Below are 12,592 nucleotides of genomic sequence, written 5' to 3'. Positions count from 1 at the left end.
CTCAGTGAGTTAGTTGGTTAGTTAGTTAGTTAGTTAGTTATTTAGTTAGTTAGTTAGTTAGTTAGTTAGTTAGTTAGTTAGTTAGTTAGTTAGTTAGTTAGTTAGTTAGTTAGTTAGTTAGTTAGTTAGTTAGTTAGTTGGTTAGTTAGTTAGTTAGTTAGTCAATCAGTTAGTTAGTTAGTTAGTTAGTCAGTCAGTTAGTTAGTTAGTCAGTCAGTCAGTTAGTTGGTTAGTCAGTCAGTTAGTTAGTCATTCAGTTAGTTAGTTTGTATCTTAGTTAGTTTGTTAGGTACTAAGTTAGGCAGATACGTGAAAAATGACGATAGATGACGATAAATGAGGACAATAATTAAAATGTAGCTACTTTGTAAAATCTTATTACTTTAACTAAAGTTTTAGTACTTTGTTAAAATAGCATGAGAACTAACGCTACCCCACAAGCTTTTTAAAGTTCTTTTTTAAGGTTTCAGCAACCCATCCGACGTTGCGAGAAACACCTGATAGTTACTGTGAAAAAAGGTATTGGCCAACTTCTCGACTGTCGCGTTTTATTCTTTCCGGGGTTTTAGGGACGGGTCATTTAGAAAACAAAATGTAAAAGAACTAGAGCGTCGTAACTTTGTTATATGTTGAGTTTTGTGCCCGTCGCAAGTTTGACGTGTTTTAATTGAAGGAATGTTTAGTTCTAGCTTTACGTTTTTTTCCTTTAATGTAAAATAAAGGGTTGTCTGCGCATGCTGTGATTTTTGTTTCGACTTTGTCAAGTGTTATGACTTTGATCATTTGCTTTATTTCGAAGTGTCTCAAGAGTGTGTCAGCTTGGAGTATGTATGAGTTTTCGACAGCGGACGTCTTTGTCTTTACCCCTCTTGTTTGTTAGACATGACGTGCAATGACCCGTTCACTTCTTTTCGTTGACGTTTTTTTTCGCATTTCAAAAAACTACTGACCAAGAGAACGTGCGCAGAAGAAAAATGACAAGGTAAAACCAACAACAAAAAACCATGCAATTAAGGATTACACACAGACAAACACGCAAGTGTAAAAAACGGAAATTTTTTTTTTTTTTTTTTTTTTTCGTGCTGCCGCTTTTTTGTTTGTTTTTTTTTGTTTTGTTTTGTTTTTGTTGCTGCTGCTGATGCTAATGCCGTCACTGCTGCTTAACCTCGCTCTTTGTTTTTTTCTCCGCTAAATATACTTTTTTGCTGAAATCCTAAGGGAGCTAAATTCTTACGGAGGCGCTTAAATCTTCTTTGTTATTTTCCTACAGCCTATAGATGGTCGCCAATCTGGGCACGTGCGTGTTCACTTTTTATTCAAGTTACGTTGGATCCTTTCAAAACTTGGAATCTTGAACATGCACGTGACCTGTGAGGTAACCGAACTGTTTTTTCTCCCTCAGGTTATAACTTAAAACGTTTCAAAGATGGCGTGTAAACCCCACCATGTATTTTTTTGTAACGGGATGCGTGTGCTCTTTTTATCCCCTAACAGCTTTAAAAAGAGATTTTGAACCCCCCTCCCCTCCCTTCCTTACACACACACACACACACACACACACACACACACACACACACACACACACACACACACACACACACACACACTTCTTTATATTCTCCTTAGTGTGTTTAAGCTCATGCCGTCATGTTTTTAACAGATGTGTGGCTATGAAAATAGCCTTTATTTTTTATCTTGTGTTCAGAGTACCGTTTATTTGGCTGCTGGTTTTGGAACCTTTTCGTTCTTCTTGGGAAGCAAAACGGCTTGTATGTTTGGCAGCACACCGCCACTGGCTATAGTAACACCTGACAACAACTTGTTCAACTCTTCGTCATTGCGAACAGCTAACTGTAAGTGTCGAGGAATGATTCTAGCTTTCTTATTGTCACGAGCAGCGTTACCGGCCAACTCCAAAATTTCGGCGGAGAGATACTCCAAAACAGCAGCTAAATAGACAGGTGCGCCTGAACCGATGCGATTGGCGTAGTGTCCTTTGCGCAAAAATCGGTGAACACGACCGACTGGAAACTGAAGTCCGGCTCTGAACGATCGAGTCTTTGCCTTGGCTTTAGCTTTTCCTCCTTTTCCACGTCCTGACATTTTAATTTCTTACACTGAGAAACAACGAGAGACAACCTAGAGATATTTGTGCGCGCTTTGAAATCAACTTACAAAATTCCTTTTTCTTATCAAAAACATTTGGTCTCGAACTGCACTTTTTTTAACGAATAGAAAAACTCCGTCAAACAATGCGCAAATTAGTTAATCTTTGAAGAACCAATGAGCTTGCGAGAAACAGAAATGTTCTCGAATTGGAGACCACAACTGCGCTTTATATAGGAAGTGATTCGGTTGCTTGTAATTTCAAATTTCAATTCTCTAAAACTCGTCGACATGTCTGACGCTCCAAAGGCCGGAGGAAAACAAGCGCCCAAGGTGGCCAAAAAGGGGGAAAAACGCGCTGGTAAGAAAGGCGGCAAGATCGCTGGTACTGGAGACAAAAAGCGCAAGAGAAAGAGGCGAGAATCCTACGCCATTTACATTTACAACGTCTTGAAGCAAGTTCACCCTGATGTTGGTGTTTCTTCCAAAGCGATGAGCATCATGAATTCTTTCGTCAACGACATTTTTGAAAGAATCGCTTCAGAAGCTTCACGACTAGCCCTCCAAAACAAGAAATCAACCATCTCTTCGCGTGAAATTCAAACAGCTGTGCGCCTCTTACTTCCCGGTGAGTTGGCCAAACACGCAGTGAGCGAAGGCACCAAGGCTGTTACTAAGTACACCAGCAGTAAATAGATGGAGCGCTATCTAAACGGCTATTTTCATAGCCACACATCTTGTAAAAGCATTGTACGCATTAGAACGCCTTAAATTGTAGTAGAGAGAAAGTACTTAAAATGCAATAGCTAGGCAGCCATTGTTTGCTCGTTTTAAATTGCGACACCGCGTCTAAAGAGCGAGCGCTTTTCTAGACTTGCTTTTTTTGATGTTTAAACGTATAGCTTTTGCATCCACTTTGGATACAAAAAGTTATTACAGTAGGTAAACGCGTGAGAAAATCTTTCAACAACTACTTGAGCGCCACCTTTTTGCTTTTGATCAAAACCTTAGCCCTTATGACCCACCCATCGTTATTATTTGCTGCTACTACCACACTTTTGCTCCTTTTTTCTTTTTTCTTTTTTTTTTCAAATGTATTGCGCGCATCTTTAGGAAATCAGACTTAAAGCAGCGCTTTAGATAAAAATCACCTTTCTAGCCCGATGATGGTGAGCAAAACACTTTATGTGTCAAGCGTCTACTCTAAACACTCAGTTAAACTATGCCTCGCTAAAAAACATTACTTAGAAATCAATTCAATTGCTTTTCATTTCGATTGAAACAAACTGAAACTGGTAAACTAAACCGTTTTTACACACCCCCTCTGCTTATCGCGGTGCAGCGTTCAAGTTCTAGATTGCCTATTAACGTTTAAAACAGATGTGTGGCTATAAAAATAGCCGTTTTTGATTGCTGAGGTGTTCCCCTTTTAACCACCAAAGCCGTACAATGTGCGACCTTGTCTTTTTAATGCGTAGACAACGTCCATAGCGGTGACTGTCTTTCTCTTGGCATGCTCTGTGTATGTTACAGCGTCGCGAATAACGTTTTCCAAAAAGACTTTTAGAACGCCTCGAGTCTCCTCGTAGATAAGTCCAGAGATACGCTTAACACCACCGCGACGAGCTAGACGACGTATGGCGGGCTTTGTGATTCCTTGGATGTTATCACGTAAAATCTTGCGATGACGCTTTGCGCCTCCTTTTCCAAGTCCTTTTCCTCCTTTACCGCGACCAGACATGATTAAAATTGTTTGAAGTTCAATTACTGTCTTTTTGCGTTTCTTTTTGTTTTTATTATGCGCTGGAAGCGCGACTTTTACCCTACATAGATGGAAACATCTTCGTCAAACAACCAATCGCAACGGTCCTTCGTCAAAAAGCCATCTGAACCAAAAAAACAAAAAAAAAAAAAAACGAAAACAAACTGCCTTGTTTTTAACGCGCGTTTTCGCATTTAACGCTTTTATCCGTTCGCAAACAGAGCAGAAAAGTTTCTTTTCGGAATTCCACTACGTCGACCTGTCTTTGAAGTGTTTAAAAAAGCAGAAATTGTAGAGGCGAGACAAACGCGCTCTCTTTTCCCGTAGCCAAAAAACACGCCTACGTGGCCTTAATGCCTTATTTTGCATTTGTACTTGAACCAATCAAAGAGCACTTTCTTAGCACCAATCAGAATGCAGCTTTAAGTCGCGGCAAAGTCTAAAAATGTCAACAAAACGCGTTAAATTGAAAAACTTCAAAAGTTCAACTTAAACTGATAAGTGTAAGCGTAACTTACAATGGCCCGCACAAAACAAACAGCTAGAAAATCTACCGGCGGTAAAGCACCGAGAAAGCAGCTGGCAACAAAAGCAGCAAGAAAGAGTGCCCCGGCTACCGGCGGAGTAAAGAAACCCCACAGATACCGACCCGGTACCGTAGCTTTGAGAGAGATCCGAAGATACCAAAAATCGACAGAGCTCCTAATCAGAAAACTACCCTTCCAGCGATTGGTTCGCGAAATAGCTCAAGATTTCAAGACTGACTTGCGTTTCCAAAGCACCGCCGTCATGGCCTTACAAGAAGCTTCAGAAGCCTACTTAGTGGGTCTCTTCGAAGATACCAACTTGTGCGCCATCCATGCAAAGCGTGTCACTATTATGCCAAAAGACATTCAGTTGGCGAGAAGAATCAGAGGAGAGCGAGCTTAAAAAATGGTGCTTCTAAACAAAACGGCTATTTTCATAGCCACAAATCTGTTAAAAGCGTTGTCGGCTTAGTGCCTTAAAACAAAACAAAACAAAAAAAAAAAACAACAAACAAACAAACACAAAGTAAACAAGTTCTACGCCTGGAACTTTGTTTTTAGAAAGATGTGTGGCTATGAAAATAGCCGTTTGACAAAAAGCGGGGTAGGTTAGGTTATTTCTTTTCCACTTTTGCGATGGTTTTCTTGGCTGCAGCTTTCTTCTTAGGTGTCGCTTTCACTTTCTTTACTGCGGGCTTTTTAGCAACCGGTTTCTGGGCGCTCTTTTTTGCGGGAGTCACTTTTTTCTTAGGAGTAGCTTTTTTCACTTTCTCTTTTTGTGCGACTTTTTTCACTGACGCAGCTTTCTTTTTTGGCGTGCTCTTCTTTTCAGCAGGCTTCTTTACTTCTTTGGCTTCTTTTTTGTGCTTCTTGGCGACTGCAGCAGGCTTCTTTAACGGTTTGGGCTTAGCTGCAATTCTAAAAGAACCCGACGCGCCAGTTCCTTTCACTTGTACGAGCTCGCCAGCAACCACCATGCGCTTTAAATTAATCTTGACTTGCGAATCGACGTTTTCACCCACCTTGTTGTTGGCCTTGACGTGCTTGGCGATAGCTTGTCTTGACGACCCTTTGCGTTCTTTAAGCGAATTAATAGCATCGACAATCATCGCCTTGTAGGGAGCATGATCAGCAGGCTTTTTAGGCGCAGACTTCTTTGTGGCCTTTTTCGGAGATGCAGCTTCAGTCATTTTTTTTTTGTCGTGTTTCAGAGAAACGTTGCGTTCGTTTTTATAAAACTTCTAGATGTTTAGATGTTTTTATTTTTCAAGCGGAGTTTTATGCGGACTGTCGAGGAGACTTTTTTTTTTTTTTTTTTGCTCCACCGTCAGACTGCAAAGTGTGTTTTCGTGTTGACAGGCAAACCTCCACAGCTCGCGTCTCTCGCTCTCTTAAAGCTTCATTAGTTTTGAAATCTTCTAAAGAATAGTGACGCTTTGTAAATTGCGGCGTTTCGGTGCCACAGCATGTTAGAAGCGAAAGGTATCGCATCAAAACATCGAAAAAATAGTCTTTAAAAGCAATCGAGTGCGCGCATGGCCAAATAACATCAGCGCTACTTACTCTGGACAAAGCAGCTTAATTTCATCAAGAAACTGAACCATATGGCTTCCCAAAAAAGCTTATGCCAATCTCTTCTAAGCATTTGGTACCATACAAACTCAATAGAGGCGAAGGGCACAAACACGCGCGATTGCTGGAATATTTAATGCGTTAGCAACGCGTACTAACGACGATTTTTAGTTCAGACCAATTCTTTTTCTAAACACAGAGACACAACAAAGAACATTCCATGAAAAAGGAACACTATGTTGTGCTTATTCGTGTTCGTTAACAAAAACGATCGAAGGCTAAAACTGCGATAACGCAGTCAACATATATAAAGTCGCGGACACTAGAAAAAAAGGAAAAACTTAGCAACCTGAAAGTTCTGGACATCGTAAAAAAAAAAAATAAATAAAAAATAAAATTCATTATGGAAGGTAACGGTAAAAAAACGTTTGAGGAGATAAGAGAATGAGTGACGAATGCACAATACGGGGTCCATTCGGTTCTTCGTCTTCATAGTCATCGTTCGAGCGAAGCTTGGTGTTTTCTTTACAATTGTGCAGTCTTGGGAAGGCATGCAACTTTTGTTCAAGTTCATAAAGGCAAAACTGAATTAGAATATGGCGATTTTAAAAGATGCTCTACATTTCCGTTTGCTTTTCAAAGTGCAAATTTCGCTTTTGATTTCATGCGCTCATAACTGGCATTTCAAAAATGACACTTTAACACTCGTGAAAAGTGAATTTGGCGGCTTTTGCATGATGCAAAGTTATTAAAATCGCGCGAGGCATCAGTTATAAGGTGTTCACAACCGAAGTTATTGCAGATCAATTCCATCTCTCGTTTTTTCATTTTCAGAAAAGTTCATTTTTCTCCGCTTTATAACATCATAACCATTAGGCTTAGCTGCTTTAGCCTTAGCGAGGTCCTTGACATTAGAAAAGCACCAGTTGGAATTTTATTTTTGCTAAAAATAAAGGCTAACAAATGCAACAGAAATATCTATCTTGCAAGGAACTCGTTCATAATTGAAAAACAAATACAAAGTAAGCTACTTAGTTAGTTAGTTAGTTAGTTAGTTAGTTAGTTAGTTAGTTAGTTAGTTAGTTAGTTAGTTAGTTAGTTAGTTAGTTAGTTAGTTAGTTAGTTAGTTAGTTAGTTAGTTAGTTAGTTAGTTAGTTAGTTAGTTAGTTAGTTAGTTAGTTAGTCAGTTAGTTAGTTAGTCAGTTAGTTAGTTAGTTAGTTAGTTAGTCTCTCAGTGAGTTAGTTGGTTAGTTAGTTAGTTAGTTAGTTATTTAGTTAGTTAGTTAGTTAGTTAGTTAGTTAGTTAGTTAGTTAGTTAGTTAGTTAGTTAGTTAGTTAGTTAGTTAGTTAGTTAGTTAGTTAGTTAGTTGGTTAGTTAGTTAGTTAGTTAGTCAATCAGTTAGTTAGTTAGTTAGTTAGTCAGTCAGTTAGTTAGTTAGTCAGTCAGTCAGTTAGTTGGTTAGTCAGTCAGTTAGTTAGTCATTCAGTTAGTTAGTTTGTATCTTAGTTAGTTTGTTAGGTACTAAGTTAGGCAGATACGTGAAAAATGACGATAGATGACGATAAATGAGGACAATAATTAAAATGTAGCTACTTTGTAAAATCTTATTACTTTAACTAAAGTTTTAGTACTTTGTTAAAATAGCATGAGAACTAACGCTACCCCACAAGCTTTTTAAAGTTCTTTTTTAAGGTTTCAGCAACCCATCCGACGTTGCGAGAAACACCTGATAGTTACTGTGAAAAAAGGTATTGGCCAACTTCTCGACTGTCGCGTTTTATTCTTTCCGGGGTTTTAGGGACGGGTCATTTAGAAAACAAAATGTAAAAGAACTAGAGCGTCGTAACTTTGTTATATGTTGAGTTTTGTGCCCGTCGCAAGTTTGACGTGTTTTAATTGAAGGAATGTTTAGTTCTAGCTTTACGTTTTTTTCCTTTAATGTAAAATAAAGGGTTGTCTGCGCATGCTGTGATTTTTGTTTCGACTTTGTCAAGTGTTATGACTTTGATCATTTGCTTTATTTCGAAGTGTCTCAAGAGTGTGTCAGCTTGGAGTATGTATGAGTTTTCGACAGCGGACGTCTTTGTCTTTACCCCTCTTGTTTGTTAGACATGACGTGCAATGACCCGTTCACTTCTTTTCGTTGACGTTTTTTTTCGCATTTCAAAAAACTACTGACCAAGAGAACGTGCGCAGAAGAAAAATGACAAGGTAAAACCAACAACAAAAAACCATGCAATTAAGGATTACACACAGACAAACACGCAAGTGTAAAAAACGGAAATTTTTTTTTTTTTTTTTTTTTTTCGTGCTGCCGCTTTTTTGTTTGTTTTTTTTTGTTTTGTTTTGTTTTTGTTGCTGCTGCTGATGCTAATGCCGTCACTGCTGCTTAACCTCGCTCTTTGTTTTTTTCTCCGCTAAATATACTTTTTTGCTGAAATCCTAAGGGAGCTAAATTCTTACGGAGGCGCTTAAATCTTCTTTGTTATTTTCCTACAGCCTATAGATGGTCGCCAATCTGGGCACGTGCGTGTTCACTTTTTATTCAAGTTACGTTGGATCCTTTCAAAACTTGGAATCTTGAACATGCACGTGACCTGTGAGGTAACCGAACTGTTTTTTCTCCCTCAGGTTATAACTTAAAACGTTTCAAAGATGGCGTGTAAACCCCACCATGTATTTTTTTGTAACGGGATGCGTGTGCTCTTTTTATCCCCTAACAGCTTTAAAAAGAGATTTTGAACCCCCCTCCCCTCCCTTCCTTACACACACACACACACACACACACACACACACACACACACACACACACACACACACACACACACACACACACTTCTTTATATTCTCCTTAGTGTGTTTAAGCTCATGCCGTCATGTTTTTAACAGATGTGTGGCTATGAAAATAGCCTTTATTTTTTATCTTGTGTTCAGAGTACCGTTTATTTGGCTGCTGGTTTTGGAACCTTTTCGTTCTTCTTGGGAAGCAAAACGGCTTGTATGTTTGGCAGCACACCGCCACTGGCTATAGTAACACCTGACAACAACTTGTTCAACTCTTCGTCATTGCGAACAGCTAACTGTAAGTGTCGAGGAATGATTCTAGCTTTCTTATTGTCACGAGCAGCGTTACCGGCCAACTCCAAAATTTCGGCGGAGAGATACTCCAAAACAGCAGCTAAATAGACAGGTGCGCCTGAACCGATGCGATTGGCGTAGTGTCCTTTGCGCAAAAATCGGTGAACACGACCGACTGGAAACTGAAGTCCGGCTCTGAACGATCGAGTCTTTGCCTTGGCTTTAGCTTTTCCTCCTTTTCCACGTCCTGACATTTTAATTTCTTACACTGAGAAACAACGAGAGACAACCTAGAGATATTTGTGCGCGCTTTGAAATCAACTTACAAAATTCCTTTTTCTTATCAAAAACATTTGGTCTCGAACTGCACTTTTTTTAACGAATAGAAAAACTCCGTCAAACAATGCGCAAATTAGTTAATCTTTGAAGAACCAATGAGCTTGCGAGAAACAGAAATGTTCTCGAATTGGAGACCACAACTGCGCTTTATATAGGAAGTGATTCGGTTGCTTGTAATTTCAAATTTCAATTCTCTAAAACTCGTCGACATGTCTGACGCTCCAAAGGCCGGAGGAAAACAAGCGCCCAAGGTGGCCAAAAAGGGGGAAAAACGCGCTGGTAAGAAAGGCGGCAAGATCGCTGGTACTGGAGACAAAAAGCGCAAGAGAAAGAGGCGAGAATCCTACGCCATTTACATTTACAACGTCTTGAAGCAAGTTCACCCTGATGTTGGTGTTTCTTCCAAAGCGATGAGCATCATGAATTCTTTCGTCAACGACATTTTTGAAAGAATCGCTTCAGAAGCTTCACGACTAGCCCTCCAAAACAAGAAATCAACCATCTCTTCGCGTGAAATTCAAACAGCTGTGCGCCTCTTACTTCCCGGTGAGTTGGCCAAACACGCAGTGAGCGAAGGCACCAAGGCTGTTACTAAGTACACCAGCAGTAAATAGATGGAGCGCTATCTAAACGGCTATTTTCATAGCCACACATCTTGTAAAAGCATTGTACGCATTAGAACGCCTTAAATTGTAGTAGAGAGAAAGTACTTAAAATGCAATAGCTAGGCAGCCATTGTTTGCTCGTTTTAAATTGCGACACCGCGTCTAAAGAGCGAGCGCTTTTCTAGACTTGCTTTTTTTGATGTTTAAACGTATAGCTTTTGCATCCACTTTGGATACAAAAAGTTATTACAGTAGGTAAACGCGTGAGAAAATCTTTCAACAACTACTTGAGCGCCACCTTTTTGCTTTTGATCAAAACCTTAGCCCTTATGACCCACCCATCGTTATTATTTGCTGCTACTACCACACTTTTGCTCCTTTTTTCTTTTTTCTTTTTTTTTTCAAATGTATTGCGCGCATCTTTAGGAAATCAGACTTAAAGCAGCGCTTTAGATAAAAATCACCTTTCTAGCCCGATGATGGTGAGCAAAACACTTTATGTGTCAAGCGTCTACTCTAAACACTCAGTTAAACTATGCCTCGCTAAAAAACATTACTTAGAAATCAATTCAATTGCTTTTCATTTCGATTGAAACAAACTGAAACTGGTAAACTAAACCGTTTTTACACACCCCCTCTGCTTATCGCGGTGCAGCGTTCAAGTTCTAGATTGCCTATTAACGTTTAAAACAGATGTGTGGCTATAAAAATAGCCGTTTTTGATTGCTGAGGTGTTCCCCTTTTAACCACCAAAGCCGTACAATGTGCGACCTTGTCTTTTTAATGCGTAGACAACGTCCATAGCGGTGACTGTCTTTCTCTTGGCATGCTCTGTGTATGTTACAGCGTCGCGAATAACGTTTTCCAAAAAGACTTTTAGAACGCCTCGAGTCTCCTCGTAGATAAGTCCAGAGATACGCTTAACACCACCGCGACGAGCTAGACGACGTATGGCGGGCTTTGTGATTCCTTGGATGTTATCACGTAAAATCTTGCGATGACGCTTTGCGCCTCCTTTTCCAAGTCCTTTTCCTCCTTTACCGCGACCAGACATGATTAAAATTGTTTGAAGTTCAATTACTGTCTTTTTGCGTTTCTTTTTGTTTTTATTATGCGCTGGAAGCGCGACTTTTACCCTACATAGATGGAAACATCTTCGTCAAACAACCAATCGCAACGGTCCTTCGTCAAAAAGCCATCTGAACCAAAAAAACAAAAAAAAAAAAAAACGAAAACAAACTGCCTTGTTTTTAACGCGCGTTTTCGCATTTAACGCTTTTATCCGTTCGCAAACAGAGCAGAAAAGTTTCTTTTCGGAATTCCACTACGTCGACCTGTCTTTGAAGTGTTTAAAAAAGCAGAAATTGTAGAGGCGAGACAAACGCGCTCTCTTTTCCCGTAGCCAAAAAACACGCCTACGTGGCCTTAATGCCTTATTTTGCATTTGTACTTGAACCAATCAAAGAGCACTTTCTTAGCACCAATCAGAATGCAGCTTTAAGTCGCGGCAAAGTCTAAAAATGTCAACAAAACGCGTTAAATTGAAAAACTTCAAAAGTTCAACTTAAACTGATAAGTGTAAGCGTAACTTACAATGGCCCGCACAAAACAAACAGCTAGAAAATCTACCGGCGGTAAAGCACCGAGAAAGCAGCTGGCAACAAAAGCAGCAAGAAAGAGTGCCCCGGCTACCGGCGGAGTAAAGAAACCCCACAGATACCGACCCGGTACCGTAGCTTTGAGAGAGATCCGAAGATACCAAAAATCGACAGAGCTCCTAATCAGAAAACTACCCTTCCAGCGATTGGTTCGCGAAATAGCTCAAGATTTCAAGACTGACTTGCGTTTCCAAAGCACCGCCGTCATGGCCTTACAAGAAGCTTCAGAAGCCTACTTAGTGGGTCTCTTCGAAGATACCAACTTGTGCGCCATCCATGCAAAGCGTGTCACTATTATGCCAAAAGACATTCAGTTGGCGAGAAGAATCAGAGGAGAGCGAGCTTAAAAAATGGTGCTTCTAAACAAAACGGCTATTTTCATAGCCACAAATCTGTTAAAAGCGTTGTCGGCTTAGTGCCTTAAAACAAAACAAAACAAAAAAAAAAAACAACAAACAAACAAACACAAAGTAAACAAGTTCTACGCCTGGAACTTTGTTTTTAGAAAGATGTGTGGCTATGAAAATAGCCGTTTGACAAAAAGCGGGGTAGGTTAGGTTATTTCTTTTCCACTTTTGCGATGGTTTTCTTGGCTGCAGCTTTCTTCTTAGGTGTCGCTTTCACTTTCTTTACTGCGGGCTTTTTAGCAACCGGTTTCTGGGCGCTCTTTTTTGCGGGAGTCACTTTTTTCTTAGGAGTAGCTTTTTTCACTTTCTCTTTTTGTGCGACTTTTTTCACTGACGCAGCTTTCTTTTTTGGCGTGCTCTTCTTTTCAGCAGGCTTCTTTACTTCTTTGGCTTCTTTTTTGTGCTTCTTGGCGACTGCAGCAGGCTTCTTTAACGGTTTGGGCTTAGCTGCAATTCTAAAAGAACCCGACGCGCCAGTTCCTTTCACTTGTACGAGCTCGCCAGCAACCACCATGCGCTTTAAATTAATCTTGACTT

The 12,592-nt window shown here is 39.9% G+C and overlaps 4 protein-coding genes and 2 pseudogenes across 4 annotated transcripts; 4 read left to right on the top strand and 2 right to left on the bottom strand.

Annotated features, from left to right (window-relative positions):
* Positions 1–1,713: 1,713 nt before the first annotated feature.
* LOC149887763 (histone H2A, orphon) lies at positions 1,714–2,103 on the bottom strand. Its single transcript, XM_090088857.1, has one exon. It carries the CDS (start codon positions 2,101–2,103, stop codon positions 1,714–1,716), a length of 390 nt encoding a protein of 129 aa, XP_089944983.1.
* Positions 2,104–2,397: 294 nt separating this feature from the next.
* Positions 2,398–2,802, top strand: LOC149887762 (late histone H2B.L4 pseudogene; annotated as a pseudogene).
* Positions 2,803–4,387: 1,585 nt separating this feature from the next.
* LOC149887761 (histone H3) lies at positions 4,388–4,798 on the top strand. The gene has a single exon (XM_090088856.1). The coding sequence runs from the start codon at positions 4,388–4,390 to the stop codon at positions 4,796–4,798; it is 411 nt and encodes a 136-aa protein (XP_089944982.1).
* A 4,112-nt stretch (positions 4,799–8,910) lies between these two features.
* Positions 8,911–9,300, bottom strand: LOC149887760 (histone H2A, orphon). The gene has a single exon (XM_090088855.1). It carries the CDS (start codon positions 9,298–9,300, stop codon positions 8,911–8,913), a length of 390 nt encoding a protein of 129 aa, XP_089944981.1.
* A 294-nt stretch (positions 9,301–9,594) lies between these two features.
* Positions 9,595–9,999, top strand: LOC149887759 (late histone H2B.L4 pseudogene; annotated as a pseudogene).
* Positions 10,000–11,584: 1,585 nt separating this feature from the next.
* LOC149887758 (histone H3) lies at positions 11,585–11,995 on the top strand. Its single transcript, XM_090088854.1, has one exon. It carries the CDS (start codon positions 11,585–11,587, stop codon positions 11,993–11,995), a length of 411 nt encoding a protein of 136 aa, XP_089944980.1.
* Positions 11,996–12,592: the final 597 nt, after the last annotated feature.

This window comes from Hydra viridissima, unplaced genomic scaffold, assembly GCF_058129835.1.
Source record: "Hydra viridissima isolate aposymbiotic clone 2 unplaced genomic scaffold, HvirCarnegie_v1 scaffold_5, whole genome shotgun sequence".
Taxonomy (NCBI): Eukaryota; Metazoa; Cnidaria; class Hydrozoa; order Anthoathecata; family Hydridae; genus Hydra; species Hydra viridissima.
The sequence above is the reverse complement of the archived record's forward strand: the minus strand, read 5'-3'. Positions and strand labels throughout refer to the sequence as shown.

Coding starts and splice junctions, on each gene's coding strand:
- LOC149887763 (XM_090088857.1), bottom strand. CDS start 2,103: ATGTCAGGACGTGGAAAAGGAGGAAAAGCTAAAGCCAAGGCAAAGACT.
- LOC149887758 (XM_090088854.1), top strand. CDS start 11,585: ATGGCCCGCACAAAACAAACAGCTAGAAAATCTACCGGCGGTAAAGCA.
- LOC149887761 (XM_090088856.1), top strand. CDS start 4,388: ATGGCCCGCACAAAACAAACAGCTAGAAAATCTACCGGCGGTAAAGCA.
- LOC149887760 (XM_090088855.1), bottom strand. CDS start 9,300: ATGTCAGGACGTGGAAAAGGAGGAAAAGCTAAAGCCAAGGCAAAGACT.